The sequence below is a fragment of the Dermochelys coriacea genome, chromosome 8, assembly GCF_009764565.3.
Source record: "Dermochelys coriacea isolate rDerCor1 chromosome 8, rDerCor1.pri.v4, whole genome shotgun sequence".
NCBI classification, from domain to species: Eukaryota; Metazoa; Chordata; order Testudines; family Dermochelyidae; genus Dermochelys; species Dermochelys coriacea.
In genome coordinates, this window is record NC_050075.1 from 19,187,189 (window position 1) to 19,214,105 (window position 26,917).

The window sequence follows — 26,917 nt, forward strand, 5'->3', positions numbered from 1 at the left end:
ATCCTTAACTTCTGGAATAACAAGACCCCTTATTAGAATAATCCTTATAACCTGACTCTTTAACAAATAATCTTATGGTAAATATACTGTCATACTTTTCTCCAATTTTACTGGTGATACTTTACAAAATATCAGCCTACCAGGAAAGCTAGTCAGGACTCTGACTTACCCCATTGTCACCCAAGATGTCTAACTGCTTTATGAGGTCTGGAATGCTGACATCCTACAACACAGAAAAACATAAAGGTGTCAGATGCATGTTTAATCATGGTGGTGGTATCTGGCCCCTGGGAACAGGACCGAGATCAACAAAACATTTTGTAATAGCAAATAGTCAGCCACGAGATATTAATGATTTTCAGACACTGCTGATTTCAGCTGACTCTGAACCAGTGATTACCAATATGGGTATAGATCCTATTCCCCCTGAGCCATCTTGAACTCTTAGAGCTTGTCTACATGGGGACATCCAGGAAAACTAATCCAAATTGATGAAAAGGGTGACTTTGAAGTGGATTAGTTAAACCACATTAAACCCCTATGTGAACACCCTCATTCAGAATTAAGTGAATTAAGATAAACCATACTAAATTAAAGGACACTTTAATTCTGAATAATCGCATTCACAGAGGGATTTAATGTGGTTTAACTAACCCACTTCAAAGTCAAATCTTTAATCAATTTTCCTGGATGTGTCTGTGTAGACAAGCTCTTACTTAATACTCAGGCCACATGGTTAAAGTTTGGCAAAGTAATAAACAACAGAAAACATGGTCTCATAATGGGAAATGCTGGGCAACCTTACTTAAACATGGAGCTGAAAGCTCTGCCTATAGTAATGTTAACATACCTTGACACCTTCCTTCATACAGTAGATCTGCAGAGCACTTACACCATCTGAGAATGGGTGGATTTGGAGATTAAATGGTGGGGACCGTCTTTCTCTTTCCTTTAAACATATTGGAAATGCACAGGAGAATGTGTTAGAATGAATAAGATATGTAGAACATCGAGTGATCAGATAACACATTCACTGTCTGGTTTATCATGCTTTGCAGTGTGCCAATTCTTTACCTCATAAAAAAGTCAAAAATAATTGCATTATAATTTAGCAAGGGCTGAAAAAAATGCAGTGTGCTAAGTGGTATGGGATTCTAGACCCAGGCAAATATTTGGCAGCAAATAATGTATTTGATGGATTTTGTCTCTTTTTTCTGATTTCAAATTGTCTGGAAGCAGCTCATTATCTCATTAGATTTATTTGTAATAAAAAATTATTTGCCAAGAATAATTCTTGGTCTATAGGTTCTGAAAATATTCAAAATTCAAGCTGTGCTGATTAATTTGGTTGGACATGTGATCCCAGGCTATGGTTCTATCCTCTGATTAGATGAGTGGAACTTTTAGGATATGTTTACACTGCAGCTGGAAGGGCGCTTCCCAGCATGGCTAGACAGATATGCACTAGCTCTGCTCAAGCTAGCGTGTTCAAAACAGCAGTGTTCTCTCGGTAGCCCTGACAGCAGCTGGGGTGAACTGCCCAAGTACAAACACACTGAACCCCTTGGGTACATACTCAGGTGACTGGCCTGAGTCACCCCCGATTCTGCAGTGGCTGTGTTGCTATTTTTAGTGAGTGAGTTTGAGTAGAGCTGGTGCATGTCTGTCTACCCATGTTGGGAAGAACCCTCCCAGCTGTTGTGTAGACATAGCCCTAGAATCAGGTTTCTGGTGAGAATACTCACATTAAAACTCCATTATTTTGTTAAAATTTACTGTTCCTGCAAATATTCATTCCCTATAATGTTTGTGGAAAGTAATTTCGAAGTAAGCATGAACACAACAAATTGATCCATTTAATAAATTGTATGACTATTCACTGAACATATTTTGCAATACTTGTCCTGCTCTGTGGGACTCAGGCCAAGAGGAAAAAGATTTTATATAGATGTCTTATCTGGTTTTTATGAATCTTTCAATCATGCATAGGAGGGAGTGGATTAGGCCCCAAATTTAACTTGCAAACGTATTTTAGTTTATGAGACATTTAATTGAGCCATTTGTCAATTTAGTTTTATACCAAACAGAAACACAGCTGACAGCTGAGGCTGTCTGTAAGATTTATCAGAAAGGATCTGTCACAACTCTTCTTTGTGGGAGTTAGGAAAGGATTGAGATACCTACAAGCTCTGATTTGTGAGCAAATGAAGCCCTAAATGTTACTTGAAAACCACAGTAGAAGAATAAAATAGGGATGGGGCTGGAAAATCAAAGCAAGGCAGGATTATTTTTCTTGGACTCCAAAAGCAGAGTAAATTCAACTAAACCCAGATCCAGGCACACTAATAGAAAGGGCAGAATAGGCTCAGAGTCACCCTCCTCATCTTCCCATGAGTGACACTGAACCTGAACTTTTATGGCTTATCCATGTTCAGAGTATCCCCTTCAGTAAGTGTATTAACTTGGGTGATTCTTGTTAAAGTCATAATAAGAGATGATCAGCAAGTGGAGATGGCCTGAGTGGGGGGTATAGTGCCTCTAAAATGGCAGTGCATGGACTTGGTTGGCTAGTCTGGGTACTTTCTGCCTGCAGACTCGTTGTTGTATTAGTTATTATTTGTATTGCAGTAGTGCCAGGTAAGGACCAGGACACCATTGTGCTAGGCACTGTACCAGCACAGAACAAAACATCACAGGCACTGTCCTGGTTTTGACACTATTATCTATGAAACAATAATGATAATAATTTGCTTTTGTATAATGCCTTTTATCTGGGGATCTCCTTATCCTCATTTTACAGATTGGGATACTGAGACACAGAGAGGTCAAGTGACAAGTCTAAGTTACAGTGAATCAGAAGTAGAGACAAGACTAGAACCATACCTCCAATTTGGGGGTGGGGTCACAGCAAGGGCACTGGCTTTAGCAGATGTTACTAAGCACACTCAGTCCATGTGAGTCTGCTCAGTACAAGCCAAGCAACAAATCTGTGTGGGGTGTCGGGGGGGGGGGATGTGACTCTACATGCCCCTGCCATATGTCACCTCTGACTAGAACCTATGTCTCCTGACTCTCAGTCCCCTGCTCTAACGAAAGTCAGACACTGCTGCCTCTCAAACAGTTAATTCAAGAATGAGAAACTACAGTTTCTTACTTCAAGCTCTAGATTCCGGAACTCCAGCAGTTCATTCTGGTCCCTGGCATCCTGCAGCTCCTGTTGCAATCGGCTGTTGTCTGCCTCCAGTTTTTCTATCTAGTAGAAATATTTGAATTAATGGTTTGTGCTGCCATTTCAAAACCACTGATTGTTTCAAAAACAAACCAAAATGCAAAGATAGGAACTGGCAGCTCAAAGAATAAAGCGGGTTCAAACGGTGCAAAACCCCAAACAGGAAGATGTTTCCAAAGTTGCTGTTTTACCTTGATCAAACTTATTTTACAGATGAACTTTGAAAACAAACTCCATAAAGCTCATTGAAGGCAATGGCTGGAAGTTTCAAAGGAATTACGTACCTCGCTACTTTTGAAAATCTAAGTGTAAAAGATTATAAGTAACATTTTCAAAAACACTTAAGTGATTTAGGAACCTATGTGTCATTGAAAGACAATAATGTAGGTTCCTAAGTCACTTAGACATTTTGGACAAATTTACCCTATATATATCCCGTAGTAAAGAGTACTGATGCTACAAGGAGGGGATGCTTTTTATTTCTAGAAGCACTGTTTTGTCACTTTAAGCACGGGATCAAAATCTCCAGCCTTAGATAGCAACGGTAAAAACTTAGCATAATATAACATGATTGGCAGTCCCTGTCCCAGCGTTGGAGTAGTGGTGTTGCTGCAGGGATTGTGCCTGTCAGACATGGGCTATATATGAAGAGCTGTGTGATTAAACCTAAAAATAGAATAGCAGAGTCTGTCCAAACCATTCAATACATTCATAAGCACCAAATTCTCCATCCCACAATGTGTATGTATGTTGTACCCCCTAAAAACCTCTAATACCTGAGGCCTTAAAGCTTACCTTTTCCAAAAGCTCCTGGTTCCTCTTAATGAAAAGCTGTTTATCTTCTACCCAGTGGGAATCCTGTTTGGTAAAATAACACTGTTATATAATAATCCGGTAACTATTTCAGTGCTTAGCCTGGGAGTCCACATGAAATTGAACATGATTAACAAATGTGCAGTGTTGGATATTACAGTGATAGGCTTTTTCTACCTAACAGAGGTAGACTCTATAGTAGCTGAATGTTCATAACAATATATTAATCTATAAATGAGTAGAAAGCTTCTGAACCCATTAAGTCTTTTCATTAGAATGTGGTGCTCCTTCCCTTTGAGCCAGTATAGAAACAATGCCCCACGATGGAGTCACAGACGTGCTGTTACAGTATTGGGATGTACAATGGGATCATGAGCACTCATGGTTCCTATGGCACATTTTGTAAGAGTACAGGTATTAATCTCATTGTCCCACCCAGCCTTCTACCAACCTAAATTTCCACTGAAGTTTCAAATATAGTCAATGTTAATTTCCTGTCCTCAGTGATCCTATGTGGTGTTAAATAGATGTGAAATTCTACCCAGAAGTCTTCATTTTAGTGGTGGGTGAAGTGATTCCTCCTCTCCCCCAGCTACTTTGGGATTTTGAGGTTTAATTAATACGTATTTATAAAGGACTTTAAATAAATTGTAATTAGGCTTTGTAAAGATCTGAAAATCAAGGGCCAGAATCCGATCTCTGTTACCTCAATATAAATCTGGAGTAACTCCATTGACTTTGAAGAAGATATACCAGCATAAAATCAGACCCAAAAATTGTTATAGAAATGTGAAGTATTGTTAATAATGTCTCTGCCTCTCAACATGACAAGAAAGGATGTAATGTGTGTTCTTTGATATCTTTTCTCTGAGCGGGAGTGGGATCACAAAACACTTATTTTGCTAGTGGCTACCACTACTAAACATTCTCCAGGGTCTCTTGAAGGACAACTGTAATCTAATCCTCACCTGAGCACTAACAACTCTAAACCCAGCCCTGGCAGCATCAGTACTCCACAGTAGTAACTGCTTGTTATGCTACTGTCCTGCAAAACTCATGAAGCAAACAAGATACTATACCCAGGACCTCTGATGGCCTGCATTCATGCCTATGTGAGCAGAAGCAGAGATTAGCTACAGTCCAAAACAACAAAGAAAATACCCACTAGGAAGCATCTACCTGTCCTTTTTGTGCCAAAGTTGTTTCCAGATCTTCTATTTTTGCTTTATACCTCTGGACTTCTGCTTGGAGTTGCTCCTGTGCCTGTTAAAGTCAGTTACACCATTAAATAGGAACAAGCAAAAATACATTTTTTTGGATTTTCAATGCATAGGAAACTGAGTACAGTAGTCTGGTCTCCTACAAAGTGAATGTAAAACACTACGAGTCTGACTTGTTTGCATTTTATGCCCATTTTACACTTGATTTGCACTGGCATAAATCATGACACAAGGGCCGAGGCAGTGGAGAATCAGGCCCCAAATCTTATAATTGCTGTTCATTGTATTACAGTAGTAGCAACCAAGATCAGGGCTCTGTTGTGCTAGATAATGTACAAAACCACAGCAACAGGTAGTCCCTGCTCTGAAGAGATTACGTTCTAAATAGACAAGATAGGAAAAAGGTGGGAGAAAGAAATTATCCCCACACTACAGATGGGAAATCTTTTCGTCTTGGAAGATTTAATATAAACAGGATAATTAGCTCCTTTTACAGAATAACTACATCCATCTGTTAAAGACTTTCAAACGCATGTTCAAAAGAAGATGAAATGTTTGAACCCACAAAAACCTACAGGTGTCCTTTGTGCCTGCAAAAACGTGCACCCTGATGCACAAAATGGGGAATTGTCTGTACCAATGTACAGAATCACCCATTTTTCCTGGCTCAGCAGATAAATAGTATATTATGGGTCCATCCATTGTGTCCATCTTTAATAATGTTGCCCCTTTAAATATGCTCTGCAAAATGAGTGAAACTGTCATTTAGCAACCGTGTCTTAGATGCCACTTCGATGTTCTCTTTGGGAGGTTTGTCTGCACTGGCTTCTAGCTGCAGCTAAACACGCACCCACCCCTCCAGACAAAGACTGACCTTGGCTTCTCTTTCAGCATCTATGATGCCTCCAGTCTGCTCCTGCAGTAATGCATATGCCCTCTGCAGGGCCTGGTATTCCTTTGTTAGCTGTCGAAATCGCAGTTCTGATTCTTCTGCTGCTAAACTCTGTATGAACAGAAAGAACATGCTATACAAGCAGCAGACACAGGAGCATTGCAAAGGAGAGAAATGCCTAAAATGTGGCTTATTGTGGCCAACGTAGGTTTTCAACTTTACCATGTATTATCAACCAAAGTGCTTGAGTCAAAATAGATTTGTAATGAGCATGTTGTAGTGGTGGTAAAGGTGTGGAATTTAGAAAATGTTTATGGATTTTTAATCTGGGTCTGGAGTTACTTTTATAGCAGATTTAGCAAGTTGTCAGGAAAACAGACCAGGGCTGCTTGGATCACAAGGCTTTGTAGATTTCTACCATGTTTCTCAGTGACAATGGTGTTAATCCAGAGTAACTCCACATCACTAAGAAGGTTTGACTCTCCTGTTCAGGCACAGGAAAATACAATTTGTCACTCTATGCGCTGAAAGGGCAGTTAAATCTGAGAAGAGATTCACTCCTGGAGGGGGACTGCCATTGCCTTGTGTCCCGGAGCATAGTGTTAGAATAAGGCTGGGGCTTATTCAGCTGAATCAGCACATCTGCTGGGTGTTCTGGCCCTGCCTCCTTCCCAGCTAGCCCCTCCTACTTTCTGGCCTGTACATCCTGGCAGAGCAGGAAGTGTGGGCAAATTATATTGCTATCCTCCTGCACCAAGTTTGACTTGCGCTTGCCAGAGGGATTGGGTACTAAATATGGCTCATTAACTTCTGTGGAATTATTCCAGATTGACACAGATATAAGTGAGAGTAGACTCTGGCTCAAGGCCTGTCATTACCTTTTGCATCAGCAATGAGACATACAGATTCAAAAAAAATGTGTTGTCTCCAACATCCACCCTGCCGCACAATGCTTGAAGGAAGTTTTTCTACCTGGGCACCTTTTCCCAGGAAGTACTAATCACTGCCCCATTGTTGGTGCCTTCTGGAATGACTGCATCATTCATGTTGTGGTGCATGGGCTTGCTTGTGCATGGGATCATGGCTTCCTCTACTGGATTTTTCCCTGTCTTCCACTACCAGGCAGGTAAACGACCTCTATTTTAGCTTAGGTGGTACATTCTCTGCTTTTGGTGCTGAAGGCCCCTGTGTTCTGTCCCTGATGAGGCTCATGGTGTCAGTATGTGAGTGTGTCTGTGGTTCATTACTAATGGAAATACAATGCTCAGTTAAGGAACTTCCAGGGCCTGGAGAGAATTGTGGACTCCGAAAAACTGATGGGGGAGTACTGAGCCATGGACATTCAAGGTGAACTGGGAAAAGCAAAGCTTGCGGAATTACCCAGAGGGACTGATTCAGGGCTCATTTTTCTGCCTGGTGGATGTGACTGATGAACTTGTTGGCCAGATTAGTACCAACTACAAGACTTTTCAACAACGTAATTGAAAAGGAATGAAACCCAAGCTTAACAATACAGATAATTTGCATATTTAGTGATTCTTATTGCAGGTTCTAGGGGATAGATTTCCAAAAAGCTCAGGGCTAGATTTTCAAGATCTCCATGTCTAAAACTGAGGCCAAATTGACAGAAGAGCTCAGCACCCATTGTACATCCAATGTTTGAGGCCCTGGCTGCTTGTTTTGGGAACTAATTTCTCTTTAAAATCTAGCTCCAATTATAGTGAGGCAGCCAATTCTTACCTCATCCAGGTCATCGTCTGGGGTTGCTGGGGTTCTGTCTGTTCTGAATGAGGCCATGGATGAGGTTTCAGAGTCCATGGAGTCATCATCGTAGCCAAAAACAGTATCCACTATATGTCTCTAAAACAGGAAGAACATGTGGTTTCTGAACCCCTTTTGGAGGCAAACAGCATGGGGCTATATATGGGGCAGTGTTAGCCAGTTCCAAAAACACTTTGGTAGGCACTTTAAAAGAACCACAAGACATGAAAGAAGAGCCATAAGTTGCATTTCCAAACACCAGATCCCTCTGAAAGGAACCACACATAGGTCCGTATAATCAGCTGGCGAATTGAGGTCTGTGGAGTTGTGCTAATTCATTCGCATCAGTTGAGCATCTGGCCTGTAGTCTAAAACTATCAGACAATGTAGCGTCAGAGAGTATCAATATCCCAAGAGAGAAGCCTCCACCTTCATTTGAAGGGAATAGAATCATATGTTGTTACTACATAAAGCTGTTCAGAGCAACAATCTTTTAGTCCTGTCTTCAAGGACAATGCCACAATACCAGAGATGTCCTGTTGTGCAGAACTGAGATGATGAACCTGATTCTCCTCTCACTGTATATCTTGAGTAAGTCAGTGGATTTACACGAAAGTAAAACTGGTGTGGTAACTGCTACCTCAGCGAGAATGCTTTTCAAACTAAGTGTTTTGGTTAAGATTGAATATCCTGCCACCTAGACTGAATTAAACACATCACAGAAAAACCGTGACTCACATTCTATGATGGTAGAGCTGCTTAACCAGCAGGTTTGGATTTCAGGATACTGATTTCAGCATTTAATGCTTGGCACACAGTAGAATACTTATGCAGACTGATGGATCAATAAGAATTTAAGATGCACTGTTGCACTACAGTATTTTTCTCTTCTAATGCTGTCAGATTACAGCCCTCTAATAATCCCCACTGTTTGAGTCATGCAGAAGGGATGAACTGAAGATGCTGAGAATTCCTTGTGTATGTGTATTTTTTTTTTTTGCCTACTGAGCAGTACAATTTCTGGTCGCTTATTTAGAAATAAAGTTAAACAGGGACATGTTGGGCTCATTCCTTAGCCTCAGTTCTGCCTGTTGTGTGCAACCTTAAAATCCTTAATGAAATTGTGTGACAGTACCTCAATTTACCATAGGACTTATTGGGCCTGATTCTGCCGAATGACAGGACAGGCTTGCATTACTCTGGTGGAGAAAAGTTGCCCTAACCTGGTGAATCTGGCCATTTGAGAGTCCTCTAGTGGCACAGAGCTAACCTAGCAGTTTCTAAGGCACAGGAGACATGGCTGGGGGTTCCATAAATCCAGCTGATGGAAGCACTGGCAGCTGGCATAAATTAGCTCATCCCTCGGGTTGTTCTAAATTATTCTAGGGACTGGACTAGACTGAGATCAGAGCACCAGAAATGACTTAAGACCTCTGAACCCTTCTTCTCTTCTGAGCTGAGTGCTGCTTAGGATCAGGGCCAGGGATTTCAGTTTACGAGAATATTAAAGTCAATGGGAGTTTTGCATGAATAAGGATTTCAGGATTGGCCCTGTAGTATTAGTATTAACCAACAGCAGCAAACAGACTGAAGAGTCTTTCAGGACAAAAATATGATCCCAACAGGACCTGAAATTGGTATCTACAGAAAAGCAGATGGTAAATAATTATGTTATTATTTTAAAGGACAAATAGGATTGAAAAGCTTTTCCAAAGAAATTCAGATTCCTTTGTACCCCATTGCTAAGGGAGCTTACTGCAACCAAACATCATCTGTTTCCTCAGGTTTTCACAGATTGTTTTCCCAAAAAGCCCACTGGCATTGTTACAGTAAGACAGAGTAGTTTTCCTCTTACCTTAATTGGCTTTGAACTTCTTTTATGCTTCCTGCGACGAATCAGCTTTTCCCTATCCTGGAAAATACAGTTAATAAATATGATCCAATATTTCATAGTTCCATTGACTTCAATGGAGTTAGTCTTATTTTACAAGCCGAGGATCTAGTTCTTTGTGCAGAACACTGCTATTTAAGGTTGAAAGGGTGACCAGAAGTTATGACATCTGAAAAGAAGCTCCAGCCATTTATTCATGTAGTGTAGCTGTCATTTCTGTTAAACAATTTGTACAGGGCCTGGTCATCATGGGGAGTAGGATGGGGCCATGAGATTTGAAGTACTATTTGCCTTGTCTGCAGATGCATCATTGATATCTGTCTATCTCAAAGTCATTGGGCTGTGTTATTGTTGACTTCATGTCCGTGTCCCAAGCAGGAGTCTTAGACGATGCAACAGATTTCTGTGGAATCTGATTTTGTTCATATCATCTTGCAAATGTCCTGGAAAGGGGCATTTAACATGAAGAGCTGTATCCAAATTACTAGTGAACGGCTGTCTAACAACATCTGCTTCTATGTCACATCAGAGGCTTCTTAAGGGGATTCTAACATCAGCACTTCTTAACCTCACTGATGTACCCAAGATTCAGATGTACAGTATTATTGATGGGGTGAACAGTGCAATGAAGAATGTATCCTTTTGGCAAGACTAAAACTGGGAAGAGGCCCCTGGTTTCTTAGTTAAAACCAGTCTTCCCGCTGGGGGTACAAAGTCTTCTCACTCTTCAGTTTCCAAAATCTGGAACAATCCTCTCTCTTTCTGCGCCACTTTATTTCTCAGCTGCAAACTTATTTTTTCTCTGTTCCCTATACAGAACTCTGCATCTATATTCTGTACCATATTGCATATATCTAATTGTATAAGACATTCTGCAACTACTGTATATATTTTAGGCTTGCTGTTTTCTATTTTATTGAATCCTGGAACTATATTACTGATCATGTTAATTTTTAGGATATCATTTTGTGAAACACACTTGGGACCTGATTTTGAATAAGACATCATTCTTCTTTCTTGCAACTATTTTTTTCTTACTGCTAATTGTCATTTAGACATCTAATTACTGGATTACACATATCTACAAAATGACACAAACTGTGCCCACACATAATTGCACCCACAAAATTGTACTGTGAGACTATATTTTAAAATTCAGATCGTAGAAATAATAAAGCATTATTATTATTAAAATGTTACCACTCAAATCCTGTCTGTTATGAGATGAAGATGTCAGTTATATATGATTGCTTTTAATTCCTAATGGGCTAGACATACCCTTGTTAACTCATCAATTATGTTCTGTTGTTCTATAACTTGAAGCTTTAAAAACTCAGTTTCTTGCTCTTCGTTAGCTTGATCTAAGTCATTGAGAGATTTTAATTTCTTCAGTGGAGGGTGTGAAGTCATTTTTTCTCTCTGTTTAGAAGACAAAAAATATATAGAGATAGAAATAAAGAAAGATAAAATGAGAGTCAGTACTTTAAAGTCCCCCCTTTTGGAATAAAAAAATCAGGCAATGTTTTCATGTTCTTTTAAATCTGCATCAGTTTCAAAATTGTCATTACATTACTACTCTTTACCATCCCTTAATTGTAAAAAGGAGAGAATGTCAGGGAGTTAAACTGTAATTTATTCTGCATGAGGCTATGTAGTAGGGCTGTCAAGCGATTAAAAAAATTAATAGTGATTAATCATGCGATTAAAAAAATTAATTGTGATTAATCGCACTGTTAATAATAGAATACCATTTATTTAAATAATTTTGGATGTTTTCTGCATTTTCAAATATATTGATTTCAATTACAACACAGAATACAAAGTGTACAGTACTCACTTTATAATTATTTTTGATTACAAATATTTGCACTGTAAAAAACAAAAGAAATAGTATCTTTTCAATTCACCTAATGCAAGTACTATAGTGCAATCTCATTATCATGAAAGTTGAACTTACAAATGTAAAATTATGTACAAAAAATAACAGCATTCAAAAATAAAACATTGTAAAACTTTAGAACCTACAAGTCCACTCAGTCCTACTTCAGCCAATCGCTCACACAAACAAGTTTGTTTGCATTTGCAGGAGATAATGCTGCCTGCTTCTTGTTTACAGTGTCACCTGAAAGTGAGAACAGGCGTTCACATGGCACTGTTGTAACCGGCATTGCAAGATATTTATGTGCCAGATGAGCTAAAGATTCATATGTCCCTTCTTGCTTCAACCACCATTCCAGAGGACATGTGTCCATGCCGATGATGCTCGTTAAAAAAAAAAATGCATTAATTGAATTTGTAACTGAACTCCCTGGGGGACAACTATATGTCTCCTGTTCTATTTTACCCCATATTCTGCCATATATTTCATGTTCTAGCAGTCTCGGATTATGACCCAGCACGTTTGTTTTAAGAACACTTTCACAGCAGATTTGACAAAACACAAAGAAGGTAAAACAGAACATATAATTGTCCCCCAAGGAGTTCAGTCACAAATTTAATTAACACATTTTTTTTTAAAGAGCAACATCCAGAATGTCCTCTGGAGTGGTGGCCGAAGCATGAAGGGGCATATGAATGTTTACCATATCTGGCATGTAAATATCTTGCAACACCAGTTACAAAAGTGTCATGCGAATGCCTGTTTTCACTTTCAGGTGACATTGTAAATAAGAAGCAGGCAGCATTATCTTCCATAAATGTAAACAAACTTGTTCAGCGATTAGCTGAACAAGAAGTAGGACTGAGTGGACTTGTAGGCACAAAAGTTTTACATTGTTTTGCTTTTGAGTGATGTTATGTAACAAAAAAAATCTACATTTGTAAGTTACACTTTCACGATAAAGAGATTGCACTACAGTACTTGTATGAGGTGAATTGAAAAATACTATTTCTTTTTATCATTTCTACAGTTCAAATATTTGTAATAAAAATAATAATATACAGTGAGCCCTGTACACTTCATATTCTGTGTTGTAACAGAAATCAATATATTTGAAAATGTAGAAAAACATCCAAAAATATTTAATACATTTCAATTGGTATTCTATTTTTTAACAATGCGATTAATCGTGATTAATTTTTTTATCGCAATTAATTTTTTTGAGTTAATCACATGAATTAACTGCGATTAATTGACAGCCCTACTATCTATATATCATGATGTTGCCCTCTAGTGACTGGCGCACAGAGAGCATGAGGGAGAATTCTTTGAGTGGAAGCGGTAGAAGTCTGTAGTGCTGTAGAACAAGTAATGTAATGTCTATAGTGTCAACACTGATTTGTCTGTTTGCAGGACATGGATTGTTACACCGTTTTAGGATAGATTAACCCTGTAACTTTAACCTCTGTTAAGCTGTATGTCAAATCCCTGCTTGCAGAAGAAATTAAAATGAATCTGATAGTCTCATCCTAATCACCAGTGGAGCAGGATCCATATGGAAAAGCAACCAGCCTGCTCAAGCGACGTGCAGTGGAAATCACAAATCAGGGATGAGATACATTAGCAAATGCTATGTGGGCAAGGCTGCTCAGCACCCAGCTGCATTATTCCTGGCTGTAGCCATAGATATTACTTGTGCATTTTGTTAAAGCCAAAACAACACCAAAATGAGTGTGGGGACGTGTTATAACCCTTTTGAAAACTGCAGCTGTTCCATGTTAATGGATTTATAAAGAAGAGAGATTTTCCCACATGTAAAAAGCTATCACACACAATAGAACAAATATTTTGGTGAAATTTACAGTTCCAGGCCTCCCATTTGTGGTGCAGTTTACAGCTCCAGACATCACATTTGTATACCCACTTTTCCACATGCATTTAGTTATGCCCACAAATGATGCATGCACCCAGGCTGCCCAAATGCCTGACGTGTGGGGGTTCTGTGAAGCAGATGATGCTCTTTATCTGCCACAGATGTGCACATAAAAATGCAAACACAAAGACCAACATGAAGCTGGCTGAAAATATAGCTCTTAATATTTTCCTTTCCATAAAGTATTTACAGCCAGGCCTGGATGGAAGAAAAATGTCACAGTAAGACATGAATTGAAGGCACAGCTGTTTTTCATAGTGAAGGCCTGTAAATCTAATTTATGAAAGACCACGTTGAAGCCTGTGGAAGTGCATGTATATACAGATCTTTGCTTGGTGTTCAATACCAACCATTTCTACATTTTCTTTAGTGATTGCTTTGAGTTTCTCCTCCATGCGCTGCAAAGACTGCATCAGTTCATCGTTTCTCTTGGTGAGGCACTTGTTCCTTTCAAGGAGAGGTTTGCATTGTTTTTCAGCTTCTCGAACACGTTTCAACTGTAATAATAATGACAAGTTAAAAATGGATTTTCCTTCCTTCACTATGGGCTGTTGCCGTCTCTCTCCTTCCCAGGTGACTATTGTCCCAACAAAGCCATGAACAAAAGTATGAAACGGAACTGACAGAATAATATCATCTAACTCTCATATAGCACTTTTCATCCATAGATCTCAAAGCACTGTACAAAGGAGGTCAATATCTTTATCCCCCTTTTACACATGGGGAAACTGAGGCACAGAGAGACAACATGACTTGTCCAAGGTCACCCAGCAGGCCAGAAGCAGAGCTGGGAATAGAACCTGTCAACTGTGTCATACTGACTTCCTTACCAAAAGAAAGAGTTGGATTGGTCCTTGAATGGCCCAAGTCATGCTGATAGTAAATATCACATCCATAGCTTGGGTTCTTGATGGACAACAGAACATATACATATTTGTATAAAACAGTAGGTTTATTTTAATCAAACCATTGCTTAATAGCAAGAAGGCATTTTTGTAGGTAGTAGTGTGTTCTAATATTTCAATGTCTATATTCTTATCCACTTAAATGTCCTCCTTCCTTACAAGATGAGTTCTACTGAATAACACTCAATTCCTGTTTAAAAAGACAAAACAAAACAATCCTTTCTGGCAGGGAAGGAGGAATCTCAAGTTGCCATTTTAGGCATGAAACCCCTTGTCCCTTTTCCATTGTCCTTTGGGCATTTTCCTTTCATGGCACAGTACTTAGTTATACTGTATTATTTAATAAATATGCCCATTATCTAAGGTCTGTTTACAGTCATTTTCAAAGAAGTGGCATTTTCTCATTAAAAAATACTTCAGAAATTTAAAAGTTTGTATCCATAAGAGCAAAGTAGAGTGAATGTTAATGGTATAATCTTTTAGAAGCCAAGTTTTTGAGTGAAATACATAATCAAATCAATACAAGTAATGCATTTTGCTGTATTACTGTTGTTAAGACATCATTTACAAGCATTAATTAATACCACCGAGGCACACAAGATATCTATATTAAGACATACTGAGTTAATCATGGTTACTGCTTCCACGATGAACATAATGGAAACAGCACTGCTTTTCAAAACCTTAATCTTTTACCACAACTGCAGAAATGCTGAAGGTCAAAAAGCACTGATGTTCAATTAAAGGCACACCGATCCCGTTCTAAGGGTCAATCTGATAAAGAAATGAATTTATTGTTGTAGCCTCTAGGGCTAGCCTGCTTGCTTGCCTATATATCTTTTCTTATAGGTTTCTTATTTTCTTATGGCTTTGATTATTTCTTTTATTATAATAGGTTTATAGGTTTATATTAAAGTAGTTTGGCTGTAATGTAAGGGACCTACAGGCCACATTCCGTATATTGAGCTAAGGCAAAGTTAGCATACATATGTCTGGGACCTTTCACCCAGATAGCAAAGTTAGCACACAAATGTCTGGGACCTTTCACCTAGGTAAATAGTGATGAGTTAAGGCATAAGGTCCATATATGGCTGTGATCTTTAACATAGATAGATAAAGGATGAGTTGAAGCAGGTTGGCATAGGGGGCTTTCTGAAGTTCATATCCTCTGTAAACACCACAAGGAAATAACCGGGAGGACAAAAATAACAAATGTAAGAATGATCTAATGTCATTAATATGTATGTATATGTCATCAATATGTACAAACATACCAACCTATGTAGTAAGTGTACCCCAACATTTCGGTGGGTGAGGAAACTAAGTTTGGACATAGAAGGAGGGCCTGAGTGCTCAAGCCCTATAAAAGAGGGTGGCCCACCTTGCCAAAAAAATGTGTAAGCTTCTAAGTTTCTGAAGGTTTTTCTAAGTTTTGTGCTTGGGAGCTTGTTCTCTAAGTTTCTAAGCTCCAAACTTCTTCGTTCTTAGTTTATTTGTCTGTTAGTTTAATTTTAAGTTTCAAGTCAGTTAGTTAAGTAAAACTCTAATTTAGCTGCAATAGCTCTTAGCTCTAGCTTCTTCTAAACTCTGCACTTCCCAGTCAAGAATTAAGGAACCTGAGGGGAGGCTGGTCCTTTGACTCTTAGCACCAGGTCACCAAGAAAGGGTGTGAGTATATTAATCAAAAGCTTTATAGTATATAATATCATGTGTATCTTTAAAATACTAGTATTGCATTTATAACTCTAATTATTTTACCAAGTTATTTATTGTGACACAGTGTCCTTCTTGGAGTTCAGGGATTATGGGCTGTTCATCTGTAGCAGAACTAGAAAAAACGTCACCAATGAAACAGGAAATCCATCTAAGATTGGCTGACAGGTTTACTGTGAAATTTCCTGGTAAACTCCTCAAGAACCCTCTGAACTGTGGCAGATTAAGCCTCGACCCCTATGAACTGTGGATCTGAGCCCGAGACTGGCATCATCCACAGAGCCCTCTGAGGAGGCCCCATGGCTGGGGCGAGTGGGCCAGGAGAGGCAGGAGCTGGATTCAGTTGGCAGCTGGGGCTGGCCCTGGCTGCCCACTGTTGCCTCGTGGGTTTAAGTGTAATGCACTACTATGTTGTGCTTTATGAGGTGTTTTCTGAGGCATTCCATGATACACAGAACGGTAGCGTGTTAAACTGAAACACAAGAGACAGCAAATACCAGGAGGGCAGTGAATGTGGTGGACTAATGACTGGGGCCTCATCCCAAGCCTCTTGCCATTGCCTTCAATGGGCTTTGGCTTAGGCCTTGAGGCAGCTGAGCCTTCCTGATGGATAGCCAATACCACAATGCCATTTCCAACCCCCTCATACCCCTGGGCCCTAGAGATAGTGGGTGGTCATAGCATGAACTTTCTCTGCCTCTAACACTCTTGGAGGCTCCTCTTCTTTCCTTTCCTTTCTTTACAGCTCCTTGCCTCCCCAATCTGACACAGACAAGAGCACACACCAGTTCATTTCGTTCATCTACAAGCAGTGTGTTCCTGTCCTCCAACTTCCGGATAGTGGCATTCAGCTCTGCCATTCTCTTCTGATTTCTGCGTAAATCCTGTAAATTGAAAGAAAGAAAATTTAGTTTCTAGGTCCTCTGAAACTGTCCATTGGACAAGAAACAAATGGACTGGAATGCTCACAAAAAAGACGAACACATCATCATTTTCTAATGAAACGAAACTCATTTGTAAGGTTGACATCATTTACAATGTCTGTCACAAGTACCTGGATGCTGGGTAAAAGTTAAAACAGCATGGACCTCATTCTGTACTATTCAATGCAGCTTGTGTGATCATTGACTCATGTGCAATGTGGGTGCAAATGACATGCCATTCTGCTGGTAGCAGTTTACATTCAGTATGCACTGGTGTTGATGACCACATAAGGTACAAGCTCAGGTCATTGGTCTGAACTCATTGGCTCAGGAAGCATTAACTGCTCAAAGCAAAGGGAAACATAAACATTTGCAAGGAAGAAACTTGGATAGGTCTAAAACTGAGCCTTCAAGGCAGCTTCGTTTGGACTTCGAAAGCTATATCTGAGGAGGAAGCTTCATAGAAAGGGTTTCTGGACTGAGGAACAGAACTGGTCAACATTTTTCCATTGGAACTTTTTTGATGGAAAATTAGATTGTTGATTTAAAATTTTCTCAGAAAGTGCCTGCTTTCCTTGAACATTTTTTCCATGGGATTTTTTTTCAGTTTCTGACAATTTTCAGATGAAAGTTTTCATTTTTCAGTTGTTGGAATAAAAAATTCTGGTTTTGTTTTTTGATTAAAAATTAAATATTTCAGATAAAAATTGTGACAAAAACTAAAAATGTTTAATTTTTGTATAAATTTTCCTCAGAAACACTCTCATCCCCCTTCTTTTTTGAACAACGCTACTTAGGAGGGTTATTTCAGAATGAAACTCAGGTTGGAAAGCAAGGAAAACACTGTCATTCTCAACTGCCTTTATCTTCTTATACCTGCTTTACACAAAAGTGTAAGTAAAGAAATGGGCCCTGAATAGTTTAGTCCAGTAGACATTTCCTGTGCTAAGAACTATTTCCTGTAATTAGAATTACCACTAGAAGACACTTCACAGAGTGAGGCTTAACTACTATAGCAACATGAAAATGATGCAGGAAGTGGGCAAAATAATTTTGCAATCCAAATAAAGCCCATTGTCTGTATTTTGGATTACATTTAAACCTACTTACAGGACTGCTACAGTGCTCTGACCCATCTCCGGCTCTTCCTGGGATCTCTCGTTTGGGACTGCTCATGTTACACTCCGCCTCTTTCACTAAGAAGAGCTGTTCATCCAGAGCCTCCTTCTGCAGCTGGAGCTTCTGTACATAGCCTGTCTGGGTCTCCAGTTCTTTCTCCAAGGAAAAGATGATTCTGTCTTTAGCCTTGATTTCATCCATCTTAATTAAGAAATAAAAGTACGTTACTGCACAAGCCCAACAGAATGTCAGCACTGCAGGAGTAAGGAGAGATCACCTTACCGTTGTTGTTCACCGTTGTATCTGCTGTTAAATAGTACACCAAACTCATGGATTACACACTTCCTCAACATTATAAAAAACAAATAGTTATTGCATTGGATTAGTCAGTCTATGATGAGCAAAGACCATAAATTGAATGATATAGAAGGACATCTATGCACAAAATATGGACTGATTTTAAAAGGTGCCCAGGTCCTTCACCTCCTGCTGATGTTCATAAGAGATGCAGGTGCTCACCTTCTCTGAAAATCAGACCAACGATTTAGTCTATCACCTTCATCATCATCAAACATGCACAGTCTCTGGAAGACTGAAGCGCCAGCCAGAGTGACCACAGTTGATGGTGTTGCACCAGTACCAGTTCAAAGTAAGTGTAAAACAATCAAAATTAATATGATTAGGCTAGATCCCCAGGTATGGAGCTATGCTGATTCACACCAGCTGAGGATATGGTCTGTGTACTCACTTTGCACAGATGTAAGATCCTCAGCTGGTGTAAATTGACGCAGCTTCATAGATTTACATCAGCTGAGGATCTGTCCCATCTGTTTAGTAGACTTGCAGTCTAGGGGCCTCATTCTCTGCTCCCTATTGGCAGTGTCATTCTAATGAATGGAGAATCAAGTCCATAAGTTTCATTAGCTGCATCACTCCTGCCTAATGTTCCAGACAGATCCAGCACATATTGAAGTGTCTCATCCCTTTCACTAGAATCTGGATGACTGATGCTGTCCAGGCAGCTACACTGGAAGTCTAGAAGAGAAAGGTGTAACTAACGTTTAGAATAAGATCACTGCACGTAAGCCCTGAAAACTTTAAAGATAGGTATGAGCCAGCTAAATGCCATTGAGCCTAAGGAAATTCTGTGACTCAGAATTTGTAAAACACTCAGGGAAAAAAATGCATGTTAATCTGTGAAAGTTACATGAGTCGTTTCCCCAAAACCAGAATGCTGCCTGTGCTGAATTTTGCCCAGTCTCAAAGATATTTACTGATCCTGTCGCCTTTCATGCATACTGAAATCCTCCCAAAAGTATATTTTTCAAATTAATGGGCCAGATGGTACTCGGACACAGAAACCAAAACCTGGACTGTCCAGGTAAAACCCGGACGGGTGGCAACTCCAGGCCAGATTCTAATCTCTATTACACACTTGTCAATCTGATGCAAACCTGTTGATTCCAGTGGAGATACAGTGGATTTACACTAGCGTAAATGAGATCAAAGTCTGACCTAGTGCATGGCACTTATACAAACAAGAGCTTTTTAAAAGGGACCATTTTTCTGTTTAAAATACCATATCACTCACAGAATATTCATCCAGAGCTGAGTTGATTAGTGTCACCAACTCTCACAATTTTGTTGGGAGTCTCATGCTATTTAGTGTTTATCTTAAAGCACACATCCTGGAGGCATGGCATTGTGTGAGAGTTTGAGCTTCCAGTTAAGAAAAAAAGGAAGATCCTAGCCCTCAGGATTACAGAGCAAAGCTTGAAAATATGACACAAGAGTACCATAAAGGCTCAAAAAAGCAAAAGGCAAACCAGAAAGAACCCAACATTCTTTCTTTTGAAACTCTCATGATTACTAAACCAGTCTCCTGATTTTGGGGATCTGATTGCAAATATTTGTAATAAAAAATAATATACACTTTGATTTCAATTACAACACAGAATACAATGCATATGAAAATGTAGAAAAATATTTCAATTGGTGTTCTATTGTTTAACAGTGTAATTAAAATGGCGATTAATCACAATTAATTTTTTTAATCGTGATTAATTTTTTTGAGTTAATCGTGTGAGTTAACTGCAATTGACAGCCCTAATAATAATAATAATAAATAATAATAATTTTATGGCCAATAATAAAAATTGTAGATATTGTACACAGCTAAGCTAAGGCTTTGGGATCTAAGCTCCTCAGTACAGAGGTTAGGAGGAATCTCTCTCTCTCTATATATATGAAATAATGAAGTACCTATCTCTGGCATATCTAAGAGCTCCTTAGTGTTGTGCACTTGACTGGATGCCTGGGCTTTTTGTTCCCATCTTCTTCTGTGGCACAAGGTTTGGACTCTGATAGAGGGAATTGATGGTCCAGTATTCTGAGCCAACAAGATAAATCCTCTGACTGCTGAAAATACAAACCTGAGATTTATTAACATGTAGGAAACCTCATGGAATATCTGGAGAAAACCACAGTGTGGCAAAAACCAGTATTTCCTCTTTGCTGGAGACCTTCACATTGCATGCTGCTGGCTTCTGAAGATTAATTTGATTTTATGTTGCATATGAATTAACAATTATAGATGGGCCCCAGCAACAAAATCTGGATCTAGATTTCCATCACCCACCAAGTTCTGGGGTGTTGGGATCCAATGGTTCTGTTCAGTCCACTATTAGGTGCCGGACTCTGCCTGGCCTTAGCACCGGTGACTGGGACAAAGTTGGTAGAAGGAAAGCACGTGAAACCTTTTCCCTCTGTCAACACGCTGGGCAAGAACCAGGAACAGTCAGTCACAGAACTCTCTGCACCCCAGGGGTGTAATTTGCCCAAAAGAGGCTGAGGGGTTTGGAGCGAGGGGCAGGACAAGGGCTGTGGAGAGGGATCCCCACACATTCCCTTTGCATTTCCTGGCACTCTCCTGGGAATTGTGCCTTCTGAGGCATAATCCATCCCAGAACTGTCCCTTGGGGCTGCACAGCTTCCTACACAGTCTAATGACTCAATGGCACAAACTAGCCCTAAGGCAGGATCAGGATCATTCATGTCTACAAAGACAGAATCTTTTGAGCTGGATTTGGATTTCAGGGATATACAGCTGAGGGCTTTCATTCAGTCCCACTTCTAGCTAAAACACCCAGCACCTGCAGTGCAGGTGGTTTAATTTTATGTCCGATTGCTAGAAAGACAAAGTCACTGCAGAGAAGAACATCACCACAATGTTCTTTGTGATAGAGCTACTTCTGGTGCACTGCAAGCTGGAAGGAGAACGCCACTTTCCCCTACGTAGAACATTTGAAAAAGAAATGCACATGGGCCAGCAGAGAGGAAATAGAAAGACTAATAGAAAGAGCTATGCCACGTTTGGGATGCAAAGGTGTTACATCTACCTGCCTTGTAAAGCTACAAATCTGCATGTTTTATGCCCTATACTGCACAATGAAATTCTCCTTTCACCCAAGTGCTGGGGACCTGTGTTTTCGGGGAAGGAGGGTCTGGGGCCTATTCCGGCTGCTGTGGTGAAGTTTTGCGTGGCCATGGATAGCACAGTAGTAACTGACGACTCCTGCTGTAGATGGCAGGTATAATATTTATGCAGTGAGTCCAGTGAGAGCCTTCTTCTTCCCAAATACAGGCCCCTATCACTAGAGCTAAAAGAGAATTCCTGTTAGTAGTATAAGGCCATAGTGGGGAGACGCTCTGATTCCATCCCGAAAGGGAAGCAGTGGTGTGTGTGTGCGTGTGTGCGTATCTATTTATACACACACAAACTACCAATTTATTACAGAATATACCATTATCATATTTCCTCCTGGGTTCCAGTAGCCCCGTGAGTAGTAGCTCACATCAGCAGCTCCCACCAACTTCATCTCACCTAATTCCAAGAGAGATGTGGTAACTGGGAATATTTTAACCTGTTTGCAAACTAATTTGCACTGCCCGGGTCTGACTGAACAGGAAACCTATCAGCACTAGAGGCAAATCAACAAGGCTGTAAGGAGTCACCCTGGCTGTTTGGTGCATAGGGAGATTACTAACCAGTCTGCGAATATCCCTTTCACTCTCCCATTTGATCTTAGAGATGGCTTCCTGATGGGACTGATGCTCACTCCGAAGATCACCCGCCTTGATCTTATCAGCTTGAATCATGTTGGTAAGGGCCTCGTCCACCTGCTTTTTGGCAGATTTTAGTTCAGTAATTTCCTGCAAAAGTTTAAGGCGCTCGGAGTCAAACTGTTTCCTGGCCTCTTCACGAGCCTCAATGGTCAGCGCTGTCCTTACTTTGTCACTGCTCCCATCCCGCAAAGCATACAGTGCTGACTTGAGGCGCTGGATTTCACTGTCTCTCACTTTAACTGTCCGAGTAATTTCCTGCTCATGCTGTTTGATTAGGTTCTCCCGCACTGCCTGCAGCTCTTTCATTTTCTCCTCATGGAGTTTGGCTTTAAGTTCAGTGATCTGCACAGTTTGCTTGCGTTGCTCCAATTCTCTGATCCGCTTAGTTTCTTGAATCTTTTCTCTTTCAAGTTTGCTGACCTACAGGTTGAGAAGAAAAGAAAATCAACTGCCAGAAATACACTCCAGCGACTCTGGGAGGGAAACCACCTGAGACACTCATCGATTCTTGCACCCTTAGTTTGACAAAATATGGGCCACATCCTAAAGCATTTTCTCAACTTTATCCCGTCTTTACTCAGGCAAAAAGTCTCATTGACCTCATTAGGAGTTTTTCCTAAGTGAGAACTTCAGCATTTATCCCTACATATTTTTTCTCAACACAAGTGCTTCACTGCTGTTCATTAAAACAAATGACTGAAGCCTCTTGCCCGGGCAATGACTGCAATAATAGAGCAACCCAACAATCTTCACTAACCTTATCCAACAAACTTGTATGTGCATTTTAGAGCTTGTTAGCAACCCTACAAATCAAACTCTTGTGAACATGTAATGAAGGAATGCAATTTGATGAAGAAAGAGATTTCAATAACAATTGAATGTGACAGGCTTATTATTTACAGTAAGAAGAGAAAAGAAGAATTTTAAAATGATAAAAACTCCCGTTGCAATTTCCTTTAAAAATACCATAAAGAATCAGAGAGTGAGCAAACCCTTTAAAGTGAGAAAGACAAGGAAAGATAAAAAAATCAATAATAATTATGATAATAATTAATAAAATACTACCTCAGCTGAAAGCCCTCCAGGAGACACGGGTGGTGCTTCTTACAATCGTAACTGATTTGAAGGATGGGATTTGCTAAAGTTAGAGAATGCCATATGCAATATGCATTGAGGTGACATGTTTCTCTTGCATTTTGTCCCCAAGTGGTCTCAGATATACTCTCAACCAAAATATATTTCCAAGGGGGAAAAGAGTCCTAAAAGTGCAGTTTCACTTCAGTTTCAGGTCACCAAAGTTATTCTGACAGATCCTAAAAATGAGCAGTGTGTTTCTTAGGGCTTCTTAAAAAAAAAAATCCAATGAGCAACGTATAGAATCATAGAAGTGTAGGGCTGGAAGGGATCTTGAGGTATCATCAAGTCCAGCCTCCTGCACTGAAGCAGGACCAACTAAACCTAGATCATCCCTGACAGGTGTCCAACCTGTTCTTTGAACTTCCAATCATGGGGATTCCACAGCCTCCCTTCGATGCCTGTTCCAGAGTTTAACTACCCTTAGAGTTAGAAAGTTTTTCCTAATAGCTAACATAAATTTCCCTTGCTGCAGATTAAGCCTATTGCTACTTGTCCTACTTTATGTGGACCTAGAGAACAATTGATCATAGTCCTCTTTATAACAGCCCTGAACATATCTGAAGACTGTTATCATGTCTTCTTTTCTCAAGGCTAAACAGGCCCCGTTCTTTTTAACCTTTCCTTTCAGGTCAGGTTTTCTAAACTTTTTATCATTTTTGTTGCTCTCCTCTGAAATCTCTCCAATTTGTCAAGATCTTTCCTAAAGTGTGGTGCTCAGAACTGGACACAGGACTCCCACTGAGGCCTCACCAGTGCCAGGCGGAGTGGAACAGTTACCTCCCATTCCTTACATATGACCCTCCTGTTAATACACCCCAGAATGGTATTAGCCTTTGTCACAACTGCATCACATGGTTGACTCATATTCAACTTCATTCTTAGGGCACCAAGCTCTTCAACAGCCCAGGTCAAAGTTGTCAAACTTGGCTGTTTAAAATTAGGCCCTAAGCTCTGTATTTAGGCACATCAATACGAGCGCTCTGTTTTTCAAAGGGGCTGAGTGCTCACAGCTCTCCCTGATAGCTAACAGCATACCACAGTGGTGCTACTGTACTATTAGCCTATGGTTACAGTGGAAATAAAGACAGAGAGGGTCAGTGAGAAAACAAAGTGGAAAGCACGAGAGAAACTCACTACTCCTTCAAGTTCCTGGCAGCTAGCCTATGGTTCCTAAGAAGAGAAGCAAATCCCTGCTTGTCTGCTAAGACATCAGTGCCAAGGCTTGAAAAACCGTTGTGCCTTTCCAGGTTCTGAGATCAGCCTGCTATAAAAGTCTGACATGCAGGATGAATTCAAAAGAATGACTGTGTCAGTTTCCTGGCTGCTTGTGAATACTGCCATGTTAAAATGGGTTGCAATTAATGACTATAAATCTCACTGGAGAGTGAGGGGAGAAAGCCCCCCACAGATTGTCAGCACTTCACATAACTCCAAACTGTCTATTTGTTCTTTCATCTTGTTTCTGCTACAACTAAAGAAACCGATTTTCACTCAACGGCCAATGGGCTTCCGAGATTGCCATTAGCTTTGATATATGGATAAGAAAGCCTTTCATAGTAAAAGACCCGAAGGAAACTAAAGCACTTGCTATTGTTCAGTTTTGGAAGCTCTGAGCAGCCCAGCCTAGGTTTGTTTTCCTGAGGTCATGCTTATTTGTGAAGGAATCAAAGAATTTCCATCACAGGCTTCAATTACAATCAACTGGGGGAAAAAACCACAACAGTAAGTGCTGCCCTTTGAAACTGCTACTGTGCTCAGTGGCAGATTCAGAGTGCTAGCATGTGGGCAGCATTGGCCATAACTTCAGGATTCGGTGATAGGAAATCAGCAACAACTATAACATGGGACTTCTGTTGTTTGCTGCTCATAAAGAACATCTTGTTAAAACTAAAGAGTGCCGCTATCTCATTAGCATCCAGGAGACACTTAGCTCTCTCCGTATAAGGCTTTATAGGACAAATGCAACACTCTTGCACCTGGCAATGCACTGGAGACTCCAGAGCACAGGTGTAATATCATGTGCTCCCGACTAGAAGCACAAGTAAGAAAGCAGGAAGTGATGCAGTGGAAAAAACCCATTTCATTGCAAAGCAACTTCAAAACTTGATGATGTTTTGCCAGCCTGAAACTATCTACTTCTGCAAGCATGACTGGCAGGAGGTGGAAGGGCTATCTGCACCTTCTCTGCAGAGCAAGTGCACAGTGACGGCTAGAAATTTACACTGTGGGTGAGATCCGTCACCCCCATTCCGATTCCTTTCAGTTGGAGCGGCATGAAGAGTCCTAAAAGCCCCATATTCTGCCAAGGAAGGATTTCCTCAGTGCATTGCAGACGTCAGCTGTAAAGCTGCTTCCTGAAGACGTCCTGCCGGCCTCAGGAGGTTATTGGGTTGGGGCAAGAGGCAATAGACGTGTTGGAGTGGGGCCACAGCCTACAGCACTGAAGAGATCTGACCCATAGAGATCCCTGGGAGGCTGCTGTACTTTAGACCCTGAGTGCTGGGAATCTCTCCAGCCTCTTAGGGTATGTCACATGGCAAGAAAAAGACCCAGGGCAGAGAGGCTCAGCCTGGGTTTACAGACTCAGACTTGTGCAATGGGGGTGAAAGTAGCAGTGTAGATGTTCCCAGTTGGGCTGGAGCTAGGTTTCAAAGGCCAAGCAGGAAAATCTACACTACTATTTTTAGCCTGGTAACGTGAGCCCGTATCTGTAGGCCACGGCTCTGAGATTTGTTGCCATGGGTTTGGAGTTTTTTGCAGTGTAGACATACCCGAAGGGTCTACACTGAATAAAAGATCAGCAGCATGGTTGTGGCCAGCACAGGTCAACTGACTCAGGCTTGTGGGGCTTGGGCTTCAGGGCTAAAAATTGCTGTGTAGATGTTTGGCTCAGTCTGGAGCCTGAGCTCTGGGACCCTTCCCCTTGCAGACCCTCCCCCCTCAAAGGTAGGGTCCACAAGGTAGGTCTACACTGCACATTAAACTGAGGCTCTGACTCAGGTTTGAGCCCAAGTCAAAAGGTCGGACTCTGAAGTGCTGCATGGATGCTAGCATGACTGTGAGACCTGTGTCTAGCAATTTACAATGCAGAGTAGAAGTTCAAAAAGTGTGGGCTAGGAAACACCAACTCCACAGGCTTGGGTCCTATAGATCTGGGTTTACAATGCAGTGCACCTAGCCTTAGAGGCACAGCACAGAATCACACACTATATATTTATGGAGCACTTCACTCGCTAGTGAAATGCAACCCTCTTGGAGTGGCCAAAATAAGTCCTTCAAGAATGCACAGCAACACTACACGGTAGGTAGAGATAAATGAAAAACATGGTAGTCACAGAACTAACACTGAATTTAAGGGTGGCAGGATAAATCTAACT

At 40.5% G+C, this 26,917-nt stretch overlaps 1 protein-coding gene across 3 annotated transcripts in view; it reads right to left on the reverse strand.

The window, feature by feature from the left end:
- Positions 1-26,917, reverse strand: part of JAKMIP2 (janus kinase and microtubule interacting protein 2) — a 105,114-nt gene that overhangs the window by 14,418 nt on the left and 63,779 nt on the right. For all 3 annotated transcript variants that reach the window (XM_043490664.1, XM_038414734.2, XM_043490663.1), the window contains 13 exons: positions 22,326-22,823; positions 18,270-18,479; positions 17,022-17,120; positions 13,969-14,115; positions 11,085-11,225; positions 9,771-9,827; positions 7,895-8,014; positions 6,137-6,265; positions 5,222-5,305; positions 4,025-4,087; positions 3,155-3,253; positions 851-949; positions 170-223 (listed from right to left, as the gene is read on the reverse strand). In XM_043490664.1, coding sequence (XP_043346599.1) covers positions 170-223; positions 851-949; positions 3,155-3,253; positions 4,025-4,087; positions 5,222-5,305; positions 6,137-6,265; positions 7,895-8,014; positions 9,771-9,827; positions 11,085-11,225; positions 13,969-14,115; positions 17,022-17,120; positions 18,270-18,479; positions 22,326-22,823 — 1,800 coding nt within the window. The remainder of the gene's footprint in view (positions 1-169; positions 224-850; positions 950-3,154; positions 3,254-4,024; positions 4,088-5,221; positions 5,306-6,136; positions 6,266-7,894; positions 8,015-9,770; positions 9,828-11,084; positions 11,226-13,968; positions 14,116-17,021; positions 17,121-18,269; positions 18,480-22,325; positions 22,824-26,917) is intronic.